This window comes from Ambystoma mexicanum, chromosome 1p (assembly GCF_040938575.1).
Source record: "Ambystoma mexicanum isolate Mex_15411 chromosome 1p, UKY_AmexF1_1, whole genome shotgun sequence".
Classification (NCBI taxonomy): domain Eukaryota; kingdom Metazoa; phylum Chordata; class Amphibia; order Caudata; family Ambystomatidae; genus Ambystoma; species Ambystoma mexicanum.
This window is the reverse complement of record NC_090921.1, coordinates 215378564-215397393: the sequence shown is the minus strand read 5'-3', so window position 1 is coordinate 215397393 and position 18830 is coordinate 215378564. Positions and strand designations below refer to the sequence as shown.

At 53.9% G+C, this 18830-nt stretch overlaps 1 protein-coding gene across 1 annotated transcript in view; it reads right to left on the bottom strand.

Moving 5' to 3' along the window:
* The window catches only part of LOC138567893 (transmembrane 4 L6 family member 5-like), a 70346-nt gene that overhangs the window by 15155 nt on the left and 36361 nt on the right, over window positions 1-18830 (bottom strand). The window contains exons 3-4 of the mRNA XM_069646393.1: window positions 7320-7498; window positions 1280-1469 (exon numbers count right to left, since the gene is read on the bottom strand). Coding sequence (XP_069502494.1) covers window positions 1280-1469; window positions 7320-7498 — 369 coding nt within the window. The remainder of the gene's footprint in view (window positions 1-1279; window positions 1470-7319; window positions 7499-18830) is intronic.

Here is an 18830-nt window from a genome sequence, read left to right as displayed (position 1 = left end):
TAAAGATGGCTTGAATTGTGTACTTTTCAAGCCATCTTTTATAAACATAGAAATGTTTAACAAAGATGCCTTGGAAAGTACAAAGACCATAAGGTACGCACACAAGTATATAAATGCTATGTATTTGTGTGCGTACCTTACTATGGTTCAGGTACTTTTCAAGCCATCTTGAAGTACACAAACCATAGTAAGGTATGCAAACATTTTATATATTTGTATGAGCACCTTACTATGGTTTGTGTAGTATGCAAGCCATATTTTATAAACATAGAACATATTACATATTTCAATGTTTATAAAAGATGGCTTGCATACTACACAAACCATATAGTAAGGTGCGCATACAAATATATAAAATGTCTGCGTACCTTACTATGGATTGTATATGTTTTTAAGGCCACGCCCACCCACAAGCCACACCCCCAATTGAGCCACCCCCCCTCGATTTCTTACCCCACTTAAAGCCCTGGCTGAGAGTTATCATCTCTCCTGTTCTGTCTGAGATCACACCGCATCTGGGAGAGGTGTCCTCTTTCTTGTACTGCCTGATACCAGGAAGCAGCTGAGAGAAGGACCATCTTTCCTGTACTGCCTGAGATCAGACAGACGCTGAAAAAGGTGCCATCTTTCGGATTGTCCCTAAGATCAGACAGCAGCAGTGAGGGGGGCATCGCCCCTGTGCTGCCTGGGATAAGACTGAGGGGCGTTTAGTGCCTAAGATCAGACAGCAGCAGTGAGGGGAGCATCGCTCCTGTACTGCCTGTGATAACACCGAGGGGCAATATCGCCTGAAGTGCCTGTGGACAGACAGCTGCAGACAGTGGTCGAAGTGTACAAAAAGAAGTAATGGTACTATGTTCCCTACTGGCCTGCACCGCTCCCCACAAACCCCGTAGCCTCCCACTTCCCACGCACAATACAAACTCCTAAACACATGTGCATGCTGTTTAGGGGAACGTTCAGTGCAGTGCACTAAAAGTGCAAATTTTAACTTCCTGCAATTTTATTTCGGTTTCTTTTTAAAATAAAAGCATAGGAACAGTAAAACTTAATTAAAAGAAGTAGAGGAGCACCACCGGTGCTTCGGACCGCTCCCTCCCACTTCGACCACTGGCTGCAGAGAGGAGATGTGTATGCCTGTGCTACGCCCAGCCGCCTCCCTGACAGTAACAGGCCAGGAAGTGAGGTCGTGGGCGTGGCTAGACGTCTCTCAGTCTGTTTCTTGTCACCTCAGCATCCCATGTTGCCCCATCCCATGTCATCCACAGTTCATACTTACACCAGATTTCCCCCGGCAGGTACCACATAGGCAGCCAAAGAGGCCGTTCAACATCTGGATGACGCAGAGGATGAACGCGATGCCGCTGGACGCCAGCATCATGGAGAAGAGGATGACGTTGAATTCCACGACCCCCTTCGGTTCCTCGCATATGTCCCACAGATTTGGGTCGAACAGGTAACTCTCGTTACTACAGAGAGAAGAGAGTAGAGGGAAGAGTTATTCAAATAATTCCTGGGCTAGGAGCTTCTCAGCTCAGGCACTGCACCTGTGCACGCAGACCACACAGCAGCGACAATAACCTAGGCATGTTTACCCAGGCTGCGTTAGGATCTTCCTACAGCTATGTTATATCCTTAGTTACAGCTGGGGTAGGGACTTCTTACAGCATGCTTCGGGCCTTCCTTTCACTTGGGTTAGAGCTTCCCTTCAACAGCGATAGGACCCTGCTTCAGCTGTGTTATGTCTTTTGTTCATGCTGGGCTAGAGCTTCCTTTCAGGTGGGCTATCAGGTGGGCTAGAGCTTCCTTTCAGATGTGCTAGAGCTTCCTTTCAGCTTTGTTATAGCTTTCTTTCAGCTGGGTTATAGCTTCCTTTTAGCTGGGCTAGAGCTACCTTTCAGTTGGGCTATAGCTTCCTTTTAGCTGGGATAGAACTTTCTTTTCTGCTGGGCTAGAGCTTCCTTTCAGATGGGCTAGAGCTTCCTTTCAGCTTTGTTATAGCTTCCTTTGAGCTAGGTTATAGCTTCCTTTTAGCTGGGCTAGAGCTTCCTTTCAGCTGGGCTAGAGCTTCCTTTCAGATGGGCTAGAACTTCCTTTCAGCTTTGTTATAGCTTCTTTTCAGCTGGGTTATAGCTTCCTTTTAGCTCGGCTAGAGCTTCCTTTCAACTGGGTTATAGCTTCCTTTTAGCTGGGCTAGAGCTTTCTTTTCTGCTGGGCTGGAGCTTCCTTTCAGCTTTGTTATAGCTATCTTTCAGCTGGGTTATAGCTTCCTTTTAGCTGGGCTAGAGCTTCCTTTCAGCTGGGCTAGAGCTTCCTTTCAGATGGGCTAGAGCTTCCTTTCAGCTTTGTTATAGCTTTCTTTCAGCTGGGTTATAGCTTCCTTTTAGCTGGGCTAGAGCTTCCTTTCAGCTGGGCTAGAGCTACCTTTCAGTTGGGTTATAGCTTCCTTTTAGCTGGGATAGAGCTTTCTTTTCTGCTGGGCTAGAGCTTCCTTTCAGATTGGCTAGAGCTTCCTTTCAGCTGGGCTAGAGCTTCCTTTCAGCTTTGTTATAGCTTCCTTTGAGCTAGGTTATAGCTTCCTTTCAGCTGGGCTAGAGCTTCCTTTCAGATGGGCTAGAGCTTCCTTTCAGCTTTGTTATAGCTTTCTTTCAGCTGGGTTATAGCTTCCTTTTAGCTGGGATAGAGCTTCCTTTCAACTGGGCTAGAGCTACCTTTCAGTTGGGTTATAGCTTCCTTTTAGCTGGGATAGAGCTTTCTTTTCTGCTGGGCTAGAGCTTCCTTTCAGATGGGCTAGAGCTTCCTTTCAGCTTTGTTAAAGCTTCCTTTCAGCTGGGTTTTAGCTTCCTTTTAGCTGGGCTAGAGCTTCCTTTCACCTGGGTTAGGAACTTCCTTCAGTTGTGTTAGTTACTTCCTTTCAGGTAGGCTAGAGCTTCCTTTCAGCTGGGCTATTTATTTATTTAGGCATTTATGAGGCACACTTAGTCCAGAGGCATCAATGCGAAACACTACTTAATACTAGAGCTTCCTTTCAGCTGGGCAAGAGCTTCCTTTCAGCTGGGCTATTTATTTATTTAGGCATTTATGAGGCACACTTAGCCCAGAGGCATCAAGGCGAAACAATACTTAATACTAGAGCTTCCTTTCAGCTGGGCAAGAGCTTCCTTTCATCTGGGCTAGAGCTTCCTTTCAGCTGGGCAAAAGCTTCCTTGTTAGCTGGGCTAGAGCTTCCTTTTTAGCTGGGCTAGTGCTTCCTTTGAGCTGGGTTGGAGCCTCCTTTCAGCTAGGTTAGAGCTTCCTCTAACCTGGGTTATAGCTTCCTTTCAGCTGTGTTAGGAACTTCCTTCAGCTGTATTAGGTACTTCCTTACAGCTCGGCTAGCGCTTCCTTTGAGCTTGGCTAGAGCCAGGGTCGGACTGGGGAATAACATTGTCTCTGGCACCAATGAAAAAGTGGCCCACAGTTGCAAATTGCAATTCATTCCTTTTGTAGCCGACTGTTTAAGTAACACCCACAGGGGTGTTTTTTGTTAAAATGGGATGCAAATTGTGCATTTTAAAGAATATTTATTCAGTAACACTGGTCAAAACTACTAGCCGCATGGTGAAGTAACTCATCGAACTTGCCCACATTTGCCAAAAAAAGTGGCCCACTTTGATCCCAAAACTGGTCCACGTTAGCCTTTTGCGTTTTGGGTTTGGGCATTGCCCTATGCCCTATAGTCCAATCCGAGCCTGGCTAGAGCTTCCTTTTTGCTGGGCTAGACCTTTCTTACAGCTGTGCTAGAGCTTCCTCTCAGCTGGGCTAGAGCTTCCTTTCAGCTGGGCTAGAGCTTCTTTTCAGCTGGGCTTGAGCTTCCTTTCAGCTGGGCTAGAGCTTCCTTTCAGCTGGGCTAGAGCTTCTTTTCAGCTAGGCTAGAGCTTCCTTTACACTGGGCTTGAGCTTCCTTTTAGCTGTACTAGAGCTTCCTTTCAGCTGGGCTAGAGCTTCCTTTTAGCTGGGCTAGTTTCCTTTCAGATGGTCAAGAGCTTCCTTTCAGCTGGGCTTTAGCTTCCTTTCAGCTTGGCTAGAGCTTCCTTTCAGCTGGGCTAGCGCATCCTTTCAGCCGGGCTAGAGCTTCCTTTCAGCTGGGTTATGACCTTCCTTCAGCTGTGTAGGTCTTTCGTTACAGCTGGGCTAGAGCTTCCCTTTAGCTGGGTTAGAGTTTCCTTTCAGCTGTGCTATAGCTTCCTTTCAGCTGGGTTAGGAACTTCCTTTAGCTGTGTTAGTTACTTCCTTACAGCTGGGCTAGAGCCTTCTTTCAGCTAAGCTAGAGCTTCCTTTCGGCTGTGGTAAGCACTTCCTTACAGCTAGGCTACAGCATTCTTTCAGCATGGCGAGCGCTTTCTTTCAGCTAGGTTAGAGCTTCTTTTCAGCTGGGTTAGGAACTTCCTTCATCTGTGTTAGGTCCTTCCTTTCAGCTGGGTTAGAAGCCTTCTTCAGCTATTTCAATCCTTTACAGCTGGGTCTGGAGCTCTGTTGGGGCCTTCTATACCGATATGTTATATTGAGGCGATATTCCCCGACGAGGATGGGCAGATCCTCTTGGTAATGGCCCAGTGCCCAAGTAAAAAGGGGTAGAGCGAATCTTAGCACTGCCACCTTAATGTCGGTGGCAGTGCTGTGACCAAAAGGGTTGATGTGCCGCCGAGGGGCATATCACCTTTAGCACCCGTGATTAACTGGTTCTTAGTCATTGCATCGAATGCCAAAGCATTGAATGCCTTACCATAGAGAAAAAAGCATTGAAAAAGAGCATCGAATGCATTTATTTTTTCTTTTTTTTTTAACGGGCAGTCCCTCTCAGCCCCCTTTTTTTAACCACAAAAACCAATTATAATGAAAATAAACCCTTTACCATTGAAAAAAATGCATTCGATGCTTTTTTTTCGATGCATTTTGTTCTATAGTAAGGCATTCGATGCTTTGGCATTCGATGCAAAGACTAGATACCGATTAACTACATGCGGGTGCTAAAGGCGATGTTAAAAAAAAATGAAATGAAAAGCCTATCTTCTCTCTGTTCTACAACACAACATCAGAACAGGAGTATGTCTTCAGTATTGATTCTGAATCAACACTGAAGACTGACTCCTGTTCCCGACGCAGCGTAGCAGGATGGACTAATGGTAAGAATTTCATTGAAAAAAATGTTAACTAGCTCCCCCCTAGCATCGCCTCTGTTAACACCGCCTTTAGCACCTACGTGCAGGTAATTGCGGGTGCTAAAGGCGATATGGGGATGGTGTGAGGGAGCAAGGACGGCACAGGGTTAGGGGCGCACAGCCGTGGGGGATCTCGGAATGCGGGCTTGTACCAAAGGATTCAGCCCATGTTCCGAGCTCTCCGATTGACGGGCACCCCCCGGCCAGGTTGCTAATAAAGCAATATGCCCCAAGCGTCGGGGGCATTACCGACTCAAGTAATGCCCGGGGCCCATAGTTATAACTTAACGAAGACCCCGGGGAATTACCTGAGTCGGTAATGCCCCCACCGCGAGGGGCATATAGCTATTAGTACCTCAGCCCGCAAAAACTGTGTGACTGGGGCATTAAAGGCTTTTTTTTGTCGCGAAACGCTGCTGCGTTTCAGGAAGAAAAAAAAAAGACTACGAAAATGGCCGCCGGGAAAGGGAAAACGGAGTCAGTTTTCCCTTTCCATGGGCGGCCATCGGAAGCGGACGCGCTGGAAACAGAAGCGTTTCCAGCACGTCAGCTCCCGAAAAAAAAGAAGTTAAGTGCGGTTGGGAGGGCAGAAGGGAGGGAAAAAATCAAAATAAAAAAAATAAAACATACCTGGGTCCACCGGGGATCCAGGGATAGAAGGTAAGTGGGGTGAGGAGGGCAGGGAGGAGGGAGGAAAGGGGAGGGAAAAAAAAGCCTCACCTCATTCCCCAGCAGGGGGGGTGAAGGTAGCCTCTCAGCTGTGGGGAGGCTCGGAGCAGGGATGTCCCTGCTTCGAGCATCCTCATAGGCTGAGGGGCTACCACGCCCCCCACCGGGGACAAAGGCCGTGGAATCCCTTCTGAGAAATTCCCGGCCTGGTAATGACTCGGTGAGGGCCAATCAGAATGCCGCTTTTATTCTGATTGCGCCCTCGCCGGGTACTAATCTTCTTTACAGCTGGGTTAGGATACGGGATGGTTTACAGCTGGGTTAGTGACTTCTTACAGCAGGCTTCGGGCCTTCCTTGCAGCTTGGCAGGATCTTCCTTTTGGCTGGATCTTCCTTTTGGCTGGATTAGGACCTTCTCTGAAGCTATGTTAGGTTCAACCTTGCAGCTTGGCTGGATCTTCCTTTTGGCTGGATTAGGACCTTCTCTGAAGCTATGTTAGGTTCTACCTGCAGCTTGGCTGGATCTTCCTTTTGGCTGGATTAGGACCTTCTCTGAAGCTATGTTAGGTTCAACCTTGCAGCTTGGCTGGATCTTCCTTTTGGCTGGATTAGGACCTTCTCTGAAGCTATGTTAGGTTCTACCTGCAGCTTGGCTGGATCTTCCTTTTGGCTGGATTAGGACCTTCTCTGAAGCTATGTTAGGTACTACCTTGCATCTTGGCTGGATCTTCCTTTTGGCTGGATTAGGACCTTCTCTGAAGCTATGTTAGGTTCTACCTTGCAGCTTGGCTGGATCTTCCTTTTGGCTGGATTAGGACCTTCTCTGAAGCTATGTTAGGTTCTGCCTTGAAGCTTGGCTGGAGCTCACTTTCGGCTCTGCTAGGATCTTTTCTACAGCTGTTTGATCCACTGACAGCTGGGCTAGAACTTCTTTAAGCTAGTGCCTCCTGTACTGCTAAATTAGGCCCTTCCTTACAGCTGTCCTAGAGCTTCCTTTTAGCTGGGTTAGGACGTTGCCCACAGCTATGGTACATCAATCCTTACATCTGGGATAGAACATCTTTAGGGTAGTGCCTCCTTTACTGCTAAGTTAGATCCTTCCTTACACCTGGCCCGGGAGCTTCCTTGCAGCGGGGTTGGAACCATCCCTACAGTCATGTAAGGTCCTGCCTTACAGCTGAACCGGAAGCATCTTTACAGCTGGGATTACAACTTCGTGGCAGTTGCTTGGGTCCTTCCCGTGGCTTCGTTTCACCTGGGGTGAACCTTCCCAGCGGCTCTATTAGGATTTTACTTACAGCTGAACTAAGTTCTTCTCTACAGCTGGTTCCGAGCCTTACTTGCAGCTGGTTAGTTCTTTCCCACAGATGGATTAGTGGCTCCCTGTGCGCTGTACTGGGGCCATCTCAAACCTGGCAACACCGATGGACACCTCCGAGTAACACTTACTTGAATTTCCCGACATCGGTCTTGAAGGGAATGCCCCATTCCTTAGAGATGGTCCCCGAGGTTGAATTATGATACTCGTAGAGACAGGCTGGGCCATTCACCATCCCCAGAATGGAAACAACAAAGCCATAAACAGCTCCGGCTACGCCAACCGCAGCAAATATAATGGAGAGAAACATCTAAAAACAAAGATTGGAGTCAGAGGGCTGGGGACAGAGAGAAGGAGCAGAGTCAGAGGGCTGGGGAAAGAGAAGAGGAGGAGAGGAAGAGGAGAGACAGAGTGTTGCAGACAGAGAGAAGGAGGAGAGTCAGAGGGCTGTGGACAAGGAGAAGGAGGAGAGTCAGCCCTGGGGACAGAGAGAAGGAGGAGAGTCAGAGTCCTGGGGAAAGAGAGGAGGAGGAGAGTCGGAGTGCTGTGGACAGAGAGAAGGAGCAGAGTCAGAGGGCTGGGGACAGAGAGAAGGAGCAGAGTCAGAGGGCTGGGGACAGAGAGAAGGGGCAGAGTCAGAGAACCAAGGCGCATAGACAAAGAGGGTAGCAGAGACAGCAGGACTGAGACATGGAGAAAATGAGCAAGGAACTGCAATATATAGGGCGGCTAGATTGCTGGGGATCGAGGTATGGAGCTAAATGAAGCTACAGGGCAGAGGTATGGAAGGAATCAGAGGCCTGATTTATAAAGATATGGGGAGCTATCCGAGGACCTACAAGCAGAGATATGGAAGAGAGTCCGAGTGCTGGGGACAGAGAGAAGGAGCAGAGTCAGAGGGCTGGGGACAGAGAGGAGGAGCAGAGTCAGAGGGCTGGGGACAGAGAGAAGGAGCAGAGTCAGAGGGCTGGGGACAGAGACGAGGAGGAGAGTCAGAGAGCTGGGGACAGAGACGAGGAGGAGAGTCAGAGTGTTGCGTACAGAGCGAAGGAGGAGATTCAGAGGGCTACGGACAGAGAAGGAGGTGAGTCAGAGGGCTGAGGACAGAGAGAAGGAGGAGAGTCAGAGGGCTGGGGACAGACAGAAGGAGGAGAGTCAGAGGGCTGGGGACAGAGAGAAGGGGGAGAGTCAGAGGGTTGCGTACAGAGAGGGGGAGGAGAGTTAGAGGGCTGCAGACAGAGAGAAGTAGGAGAGTCAGTGAGGTGGGGACAGAGAGAAGGAGGAGAGTCATCGGCATGGGGGCAGAGAGGAGGAGGAAAGTCAGAGGGCTGCGAACCGAGAGAAGGAGGAGAGTCAGAGGGCTGCGGACAGAGAGAAGGAGGAGAGTCAGAGGCTGTGACAGAGAGAAGGAGGAGGGTCAGAGGGATGGGGGTAGAGAGGAGGAGGAGAGTCAGAGGGCTGCAGACAGAGAGAAGGAGGAGAGTCAGTGAGGTGGGGACAGTGAGAAGGAGGAGAGTCAGAGGGCTGCGGACAGAGAGAAGGAGGGGAGTCAGAGGCATGGGGCAGAGAGGAGGAGGAGTAGAGTCATAGGCATGGGGACAGAGAGGAGGAGGGGTGTCAGAGGACTGCGGAAAGAGAGAAGGCGGAGAGTCGGAGGGCTGCAGACAGAGAGAAGGAGGAGAGTCAGAGGGCTGGAGACAGAGAAAAGGAGGAGAGTCAGAGGGCTGGAGACAGAGAAAAGGAGGAGAGTCAGAGCGCTGGGGACAGAGAGAAGGAAGAGAGTCAGAGGGCTGGGGACAGAGAGGAGAAGGAGAGTCAAAAGGCTCCGGGCAGAGAAAAAGGAGGAGATTCAGAGGGCTGGGGACAGAGAGAATTAGGAGAGTCAGAGGACTGGGGACAGAGAGAAGGAGGAGAATCAGAGTGCTGGGGACAGAGAGAAGGAGGAGAGTCAGAGGGCTGGGGACAGAGAGGGAGAAGAGTCAGAGGGCTGCGGACAGAGAAAAAGGAGGAAAGTCAGACGGCTGGGGACAGAAGAGGAGGAGGAAAGTCAGAGGGCTGCAAACCGAGAGAAGGAGGAGAGTCACAGGGCTGCGGACAGAGAGAAGGAGGAGAGTCAGAGGCATCGGGACAGAGAGGAGGAGGAGAGTCAGAGGGCTGCGGACAGAGAGAAGGAGGCGAGTCAGAGGGCTGTGACAGAGAGAAGGAGGAGAGTCAGGGGGATGGGGCAGAGAGGAGGAGGAAAGTCAGAGGGCTGGGGACAGAGAGAAGGAGGAGAGTCAGAGGCATGGGGCAGAGAGTAGGAGGAGAGTCAGAGGGCTGCGGACAGAGAGAAGGAGGAGTGTCAGAGGGCGGGGATAGAGAGGAGGAGGAAAGTCATAGGCATGGGGCAGAGAGTAGGAGGAGAGTCACATGGTTGCGTACAGAGAGGAGGAGGAGATTCAGAGGGCTGCGGACAGAGAGAAGGAGATGAGTCAGAGGGCTGAGGACAGAGAGAAGGAGGAGAGTCAGAGTGCTGGGAACAGAGAGAAGGAGGAGAGTCAGAGGGCTGGGGACAGAGAGAAGGAGGAGAGTCAGAGGGCTGAGGAGGAGAGTCAGAGGGCTGCAGACAGAGAAAAAGGAGGAGAGTCAGAGGGCTGGGGACATAAGAGGAGGAGAAGAGTCATAGGAATGGGGGCAGAGAGGAGGAGGAAAGTCAGAGGGCTGCGAACCGAGAGAATGAGGAGAGTCAGAGGCATGGAGACAGAGAGGAGGAGGAGAGTCAGTGAGGTGGGGACAGAGAGAAGGAGGAGAGTCAGAGGGCTGAAGAGGAGAGTCAGAAGGCTGCAGACAGAGAAAAAGGAGGAGAGTCAGAGGGCTGGGGACAGAAGAGGAGGAGGAGAGTCATAGGCATGGGGGCAGAGAGGAGGAGGGGTGTCAGAGGACTGCGGACAGAGAGAAGGAGGAGAGTCAGAGGGCTGGGGACAGAGAGAATTAGGAGAGTCAGAGGGCTGGGGACAGAGAGAAGGAGGAGAATCAGAGTGCTGGGGACAGAGAGAAGGAGGAGAGTCAGAGGGCTGGGGACAGAGAGGAGGAGAAGAGTCAGAGGGCTGCGGACAGAGAAAAAGGAGGAAAGTCAGACGGCTGGGGACAGAAGAGGAGGAGGAGAGTCATAGGCATGGGGCAGAGAGGAGGAGGAAAGTCAGAGGGCTGCAAACCGAGAGAAGGAGGAGAGTCACAGGGCTGCGGACAGAGAGAAGGAGGAGAGTCAGAGGCATCGGGACAGAGAGTAGGAGGAGAGTCACATGGTTGCGTACAGAGAGGAGGAGATTCAGAGGGCTGCGGACAGAGAGAAGGAGATGAGTCAGAGGGCTGAGGACAGAGAGAAGGAGGAGAGTCAGAGTGCTGGGAACAGAGAGAAGGAGGAGAGTCAGAGGGCTGGGGACAGAGAGAAGGAGGAGAGTCAGAGGGCTGAGGAGGAGAGTCAGAGGGCTGGGGACATAAGAGGAGGAGAAGAGTCATAGGAATGGGGGCAGAGAGGAGGAGGAAAGTCAGAGGGCTGCGAACCGAGAGAATGAGGAGAGTCAGAGGCATGGAGACAGAGAGGAGGAGGAGAGTCAGTGAGGTGGGGACAGAGAGAAGGAGGAGAGTCAGAGGGCTGAGGAGGAGAGTCAGAAGGCTGCAGACAGAGAAAAAGGAGGAGAGTCAGAGGGCTGGGGACAGAAGAGGAGGAGGAGAGTCATAGGCATGGGGGCAGAGAGGAGGAGGGGTGTCAGAGGACTGCGGACAGAGAGAAGGAGGAGAGTCAGAGGGCTGCAGACAGAGAGCAGGAGGAGAGTCAGAGGGCTGGGCACAGAGAGAAGGAGGAGAGTCAGAGGGCTGCGGACAGAGAGAAGGAGGAGAGTCAGAGGGCTGGGGGCAGAAAGGAGGAGGAGAGTCAGAGGCATGGGGGCAGATAGAAGGAGGAGAGTCAGAGGGCTGGGGACAGAGAGAAGGAGGAGAGTCAGAGGGCTGGGGACAGAGAGAAGGAGGAGAGTCAGAGGGCTGGGGACAGAGAGAATTAGGAGAGTCAGAGGGCTGGGGAGGAGAGTCAGAAGGCTGCAGACAGAGAAAAAGGAGGAGAGTCAGAGGGCTGGGGACAGAAGAGGAGGAGGAGAGTCATAGGCATGGGGGCAGAGAGGAGGAGGGGTGTCAGAGGACTGCGGACAGAGAGAAGGAGGAGAGTCAGAGGGCTGCAGACAGAGAGAAGGAGGAGTGTCAGAGGGCGGGGATAGAGAGGAGGAGGAAAGTCATAGGCATGGGGCAGAGAGTAGGAGGAGAGTCACATGGTTGCGTACAGAGAGGAGGAGGAGATTCAGAGGGCTGCGGACAGAGAGAAGGAGATGAGTCAGAGGGCTGAGGACAGAGAGAAGGAGGAGAGTCAGAGTGCTGGGAACAGAGAGAAGGAGGAGAGTCAGAGGGCTGGGGACAGAGAGAAGGAGGAGAGTCAGAGGGCTGAGGAGGAGAGTCAGAGGGCTGCAGACAGAGAAAAAGGAGGAGAGTCAGAGGGCTGGGGACATAAGAGGAGGAGAAGAGTCATAGGAATGGGGGCAGAGAGGAGGAGGAAAGTCAGAGGGCTGCGAACCGAGAGAATGAGGAGAGTCAGAGGCATGGAGACAGAGAGGAGGAGGAGAGTCAGTGAGGTGGGGACAGAGAGAAGGAGGAGAGTCAGAGGGCTGAAGAGGAGAGTCAGAAGGCTGCAGACAGAGAAAAAGGAGGAGAGTCAGAGGGCTGGGGACAGAAGAGGAGGAGGAGAGTCATAGGCATGGGGGCAGAGAGGAGGAGGGGTGTCAGAGGACTGCGGACAGAGAGAAGGAGGAGAGTCAGAGGGCTGGGGACAGAGAGAATTAGGAGAGTCAGAGGGCTGGGGACAGAGAGAAGGAGGAGAATCAGAGTGCTGGGGACAGAGAGAAGGAGGAGAGTCAGAGGGCTGGGGACAGAGAGGAGGAGAAGAGTCAGAGGGCTGCGGACAGAGAAAAAGGAGGAAAGTCAGACGGCTGGGGACAGAAGAGGAGGAGGAGAGTCATAGGCATGGGGCAGAGAGGAGGAGGAAAGTCAGAGGGCTGCAAACCGAGAGAAGGAGGAGAGTCACAGGGCTGCGGACAGAGAGAAGGAGGAGAGTCAGAGGCATCGGGACAGAGAGTAGGAGGAGAGTCACATGGTTGCGTACAGAGAGGAGGAGATTCAGAGGGCTGCGGACAGAGAGAAGGAGATGAGTCAGAGGGCTGAGGACAGAGAGAAGGAGGAGAGTCAGAGTGCTGGGAACAGAGAGAAGGAGGAGAGTCAGAGGGCTGGGGACAGAGAGAAGGAGGAGAGTCAGAGGGCTGAGGAGGAGAGTCAGAGGGCTGGGGACATAAGAGGAGGAGAAGAGTCATAGGAATGGGGGCAGAGAGGAGGAGGAAAGTCAGAGGGCTGCGAACCGAGAGAATGAGGAGAGTCAGAGGCATGGAGACAGAGAGGAGGAGGAGAGTCAGTGAGGTGGGGACAGAGAGAAGGAGGAGAGTCAGAGGGCTGAGGAGGAGAGTCAGAAGGCTGCAGACAGAGAAAAAGGAGGAGAGTCAGAGGGCTTGGGACAGAAGAGGAGGAGGAGAGTCATAGGCATGGGGGCAGAGAGGAGGAGGGGTGTCAGAGGACTGCGGACAGAGAGAAGGAGGAGAGTCAGAGGGCTGCAGACAGAGAGCAGGAGGAGAGTCAGAGGGCTGGGCACAGAGAGAAGGAGGAGAGTCAGAGGGCTGCGGACAGAGAGAAGGAGGAGAGTCAGAGGGCTGGGGGCAGAAAGGAGGAGGAGAGTCAGAGGCATGGGGGCAGATAGAAGGAGGAGAGTCAGAGGGCTGGGGACAGAGAGAAGGAGGAGAGTCAGAGGGCTGGGGACAGAGAGAAGGAGGAGAGTCAGAGGGCTGGGGCAGAGAGGAGGAGGAGAGTCAGAGGGCTGGGGGCAGAGAGGAGGATGAGAGTCAGAGGGCTGGGGGAAGAAAGGAGGAGGAGAGTAAGAGGCATGGGGGCAGAGAGAAGGAGGAGAGTCACAGGGCTGCGGACAGAGAGAAGGAGGAGATTCAGAAGCATGGGGCAGAGAGGAGAGTCATGGGGCTGGGGACAGAGAGGAGGAATAGGAGAGTCAGAGGGCTCGGGAAAGAGAGGAGGAAGAGAGTCAGAGGGCTGGGGACAGAGGTGAAGAGGAGAGTCAGAGGGTGGTAGACAGAGAAAAGGAGGGAAGTCAGAGGGATTGGGATAGAGAGAAGGAGGAGAGTCAGAGCGATGGGGACAGAGAGAAGGAGGATAGTCAGAGGCATGGGACAGAGAGTAGGAGGAGAGTCAGAGGGTTGCGTACAGAGAGGAGGAGGAGATTCAGAGGGCTACGGACAGAGAAGGAGGTGAGTCAGAGGGCTGAGGACAGAGAGAAGGAGGAGAGTCAGAGGGCTGGGGACAGAGGGAAGGGGGAGAGTCAGTGAGGTGGGGACAGAGAGAAGGAGGAGAGTCAGAGGGCTGGGGAGAGAGAGAAGGAGGAGAGTCAGAGGGCTGGGGACAGAGAGAAGGGGAGAGTCAGAGGGCTGGGGACAGAGAGAAGGAGGAGAGTCAGAGGGCTGCGGACAGAGAAAAGGGAGGAGAGTCAGAGGGCTGGGGACAGAAGCGGAGGAGAAGAGTCATAGGCATGGGGGCAGAGAGGAGGAGGAAAGTCAGAGGGCTGTGAACCGAGAGAAGGAGGAGAGTCAGAGGGCTGCGGACAGAGAGAAGGAGGAGAGTCAGAGGCTGTGACAGAGAGAAGGAGGAGAGTCAGAGGGATGGGGGCAGAGAGGAGGAGGAGAGTCAGAGTGCTGTGGACAGCCTCACAGGTCTGGGGACAGAGAGGAGGAGGAGAGTCAGAGGCCTGGGGACAGAGAGGAGGAGGAGAGTCAGAGGCCTGGGGACAGAGAGGAGGAGGAGAGTCGGAGTGCTGGGGACAGAGAGAAGGAGCAGAGTCAGAGGGCTTGGGACAGAGAGAAGGAGCAGAGTCAGAGGGCTGGGGACAGAGAGAAGGGGCAGAGTCAGAGGGCTGGGGACAGAGACGAGGAGGAGAGGAAGAGGAGAGACAGAGTGCTGCAGACAGAGAGAAGGAGGAGAGTCAGAGGGCTGTGGACAGAGAGAAGGGGGAGAGTTAGAGAACCAAGGCGCATAGACAAAGAGGGTAGCAGAGACAGCAGGACTGAGACATGGAGAAAATGAGCAAGGAACTGCAATATATAGGGCGGCCAGATTGCTGGGGATCGAGGTATGGAGCTAAATGAAGCTACAGGGCAGAGGTATGGAAGGAATCAGAGGCCTGATTTATAAAGATATGGGGAGCTATCCGAGGACCTACAAGCAGAGATATGGAAGAGAGTCCGAGTGATGGGGACAGAGAGAAGGAGCAGAGTCAGAGGGCTGGGGACAGAGAGGAGGATCAGAGTCAGAGGGCTCGGAGGACAGAGAGAAGGAGCAGAATCAGAGGGCTGGGGACAGAGACGAGGAGGAGAGTCAGAGGGCTGGGGACAGAGACGAGGAGGAGAGTCAGAGGGTTGCGTACAGAGAGGAGGAGGAGATTCAGAGGGCTACGGACAGAGAAGGAGGTGAGTCAGAGGGCTGAGGACAGAGAGAAGGAGGAGAGTCAGAGGGCTGGGGACAGAGAGAAGGAGGAGAGTAAGAGGGCTGGAGACAGAGAGAAGAGGGAGAGTCAGAGGGTTGCGTACAGAGAGGAGGAGGAGAGTCAGAGGGCTGCAGACAGAGAGAAGGAGGAGAGTCAGTGAGGTGGGGACAGAGAGAAGAAGGAGAGTCATAGGCATGGGGGCAGAGAGGAGGAGGAAAGTCAGAGGGCTGCGAACCGAGAGAAGGAGGAGAGTCAGAGGGCTGCGGACAGAGAGAAGGAGGAGAGTCAGAGGCTGTGACAGAGAGAAGGAGGAGAGTCAGAGAGATGGGGGCAGAGAGGAGGAGGAGAGTCAGAGGGCTGCAGACAGAGAGAAGGAGGAGAGTCAGTGAGGTGGGGACAGTGAGAAGGAGGAGAGTCAGAGGGCTGTGGACAGAGAGAAGGAGGGGAGTCAGAGGCATGGGGGCAGAGAGGAGGAGGAGGAGAGTCATAGGCATGGGGGCAGAGAGGAGGAGGGGTGTCAGAGGACTGCGGACAGAGAGAAGGAGGAGATTCGGAGGGCTGCAGACGGAGAGAAGGAGCAGAGTCAGAGGGCTGGAGACAGAGAAAAGGAGGAGAGTCAGAGCGCTGGGGACAGAGAGAAGGAAGAGAGTCAGAGGGCTGGGGACAGAGAGGAGGAGGAGAGTCAAAGGGCTGCGGGCAGAGAAAAAGGAGGAGAGTCAGAGGGCTGGGGACAGAGAGAATTAGGAGAGTCAGAGTGCTGCGGACAGAGAGAAGGAGGAGAGTCAGAGGCATGGGGGCAGAGAGGAGGAGGAGAGTCAGAGGGCTGGGGACAGAGATAAGGAGGAGAGTCAGAGGGCTGTGGACAGAGAGAAGGAGGAGAGTCAGAGGGCTGGGGACAGAGATAAGGAGGAGAGTCAGAGGGCTGGGGCAGAGAGGAGGAGGAGAGTCAGAGGGCTGGGGGCAGAGAGGAGGAGGAGGATTGTCAGAAGGCTGGTGGAAGAAAGGAGGAGGAGAGTCAGAGGCATGGGGCAGAGAGAAGGAGGAGAGTCACAGGGCTGCGGAGAGAGAGAAGGAGGAGAGTCAGAAGCATGGGGCAGAGAGGAGAGTCAGAGGGCTGGGGACAGAGAGGAGGAAGAGGAGAGTCAGAGGGCTCGGGAAAGAGAGGAGGAAGAGAGTCAGACGGCTGGGGACAGAGGTGAAGAGGAGAGTCAGAGGGTGGTAGACAGAGAAAAGGAGGGAAGTCAGAGGGATTATGATAGAGAGAAGGAGGAGAGTCAGAGCGATGGGGACAGAGAGAAGGAGGATAGTCAGAGGCATGGGGCAGAGAGTAGGAGGAGAGTCAGAGGGGTGCGAACAGAGAGAAAGAGGAGTGTCAGAGGGCTGAGGATAGAGACGAGGAGAAAAGTCATAGGCATGGGGCAGAGAGTAGGAGGAGAGTCAGAGGGTTGCGTACAGAGAGGAGGAGGAGATTCAGAGGGCTACGGACAGAGAAGGAGGTGAGTCAGAGGGCTGAGGACAGAGAGAAGGAGGAGAGTCAGAGGGCTGGGGACAGAGAGAAGGAGGAGAGTCAGAGGGCTGGGGACAGAGGGAAGGGGGAGAGTCAGTGACGTGGGGACAGAGAGAAGGAGGAGAGTCAGAGGGCTGGGGAGAGAGAGAAGGAGGAGAGTCAGAGGGCTGGGGACAGAGAGAAGGGGAGAGTCAGAGGGCTGGGGACAGAGAGGAGGAGGGGAGTCAGAGGGCTGCGGACAGAGAAAAGGGAGGAGAGTCAGAGGGCTGGGGACAGAAGTGGAGGAGAAGAGTCATAGGCATGGGGGCAGAGAGGACGAGGAAAGTCAGAGGGCTGCGAACCGAGAGAAGGAGGAGAGTCAGAGGGCTGCGGACAGAGAGAAGGAGGAGAGTCAGAGGCTGTGACAGAGAGAAGGAGGAGAGTCAGAGGGATGGGGGCAGAGAGGAGGAGGAGAGTCAGAGGGCTGCAGACAGAGAGAAGGAGGAGAGTCAGTGAGGTGGGGACAGTGAGAAGGAGGAGAGTCAGAGGGCTGCGGACAGAGGGAAGGAGGGGAGTCAGAGGCCTGGGGGCAGAGAGGAGGAGGAGGAGAGTCATAGGCATGGGGGCAGAGAGGAGGATGGGTGTCAGAGGACTGCAGACAGAGAGAAGGAGGAGAATTGGAGGGCTGCAGACAGAGAGAAGGAGGAGAGTCAGAGGCTGGAGACAGAGAAAAGGAGGAGAGTCAGAGCGCTGGGGAGAGAGAGAAGGAAGAGAGTCAGAGGGCTGGGGACAGAGAGAAGGAGGAGAGTCAGAGGGCTGGGGACAGAGATGAGGAGGAGAGTCAGAGGGCTGCGGACAGAGAAAAAGGAGGAAAGTCAGACGGCTGGGGACAGAAGAGGAGGAGGAGAGTCATAGGCATGGGGCAGAGAGGAGGAGGAAAGTCAGAGGGCTGCAAACCGAGAGAAGGAGAGTCACAGGGCTGCGGACAGAGAGAAGGAGGAGAGTCAGAGGCATGGGGACAGAGAGGAGGAGGAGAGTAAGAGGGCTGCGGACAGAGAGAAGAAGGCGAGTCAGAGGGCTGTGACAGAGAGAAGGAGGAGAGTCAGAGGGATGGGGCAGAGAGGAGGAGGAAAGTCAGAGGGCTGGGGACAGAGAGGAGGATCAGAGTCAGAGGGCTCGGAGGACAGAGAGAAGGAGCAGAATCAGAGGGCTGGGGACAGAGACGAGGAGGAGAGTCAGAGGGCTGGGGACAGAGACGAGGAGGAGAGTCAGAGGGTTGCGTACAGAGAGGAGGAGGAGATTCAGAGGGCTACGGACAGAGAAGGAGGTGAGTCAGAGGGTTGAGGACAGAGAGAAGGAGGAGAGTCAGAGGGCTGGGGACAGAGAGAAGGAGGAGAGTAAGAGGGCTGGAGACAGAGAGAAGAGGGAGAGTCAGAGGGTTGCGTACAGAGAGGAGGAGGAGAGTCAGAGGGCTGCAGACAGAGAGAAGGAGGAGAGTCAGTGAGGTGGGGACAGAGAGAAGAAGGAGAGTCATAGGCATGGGGGCAGAGAGGAGGAGGAATGTCAGAGGGCTGCGAACCGAGAGAAGGAGGAGAGTCAGAGGGCTGCGGACAGAGAGAAGGAGGAGAGTCAGAGGCTGTGACAGAGAGAAGGAGGAGAGTCAGAGAGATGGGGGCAGAGAGGAGGAGGAGACTCAGAGGGCTGCAGACAGAGAGAAGGAGGATAGTCAGTGAGGTGGGGACAGTGAGAAGGAGGAGAGTCAGAGGGCTGTGGACAGAGAGAAGGAGGGGAGTCAGAGGCATGGGGGCAGAGAGGAGGAGGAGGAGAGTCATAGGCATGGGGGCAGAGAGGCGGAGGGGTGTCAGAGGACTGCGGACAGAGAGAAGGAGGAGAGTCGGAGGGCTGCAGACAGAGAGAAGGAGCAGAGTCAGAGGGCTGGAGACAGAGAAAAGGAGGAGAGTCAGAGCGCTGGGGACAGAGAGAAGGAAGAGAGTCAGAGGGCTGGGGACAGAGAGGAGGAGAGTCAAAGGGCTGCGGGCAGAGAAAAAGGAGGAGAGTCAGAGGGCTGGGGACAGAGAGAATTAGGAGAGTCAGAGTGCTGGGGACAGAGAGAAGGAGGAGAGTCAGAGGGCTGGGGACAGAGAGGAGGAGGAGAGTCAGAGGGCTGCGGACAGAGAAAAAGGAGGAGAGTCAGAGGGCTGCGGACAGAGAGAAGGAGGAGAGTCAGAGGCATGGGGGCAGAGAGGAGGAGGAGAGTCAGAGGGCTGGGGACAGAGATAAGGAGGAGAGTCAGAGGGCTGTGGACAGAGAGAAGGAGGAGAGTCAGAGGGCTGGGGACAGAGATAAGGAGGAGAGTCAGAGGGCTGGGGCAGAGAGGAGGAGGAGAGTCAGAGGGCTGGGGGCAGAGAGGAGGAGGAGGATTGTCAGAAGGCTGGGGGAAGAAAGGAGGAGGAGAGTCAGAGGCATGGGGCAGAGAGAAGGAGGAGAGTCACAGGGCTGCGGACAGAGAGAAGGAGGAGAGTCAGAAGCATGGGGCAGAGA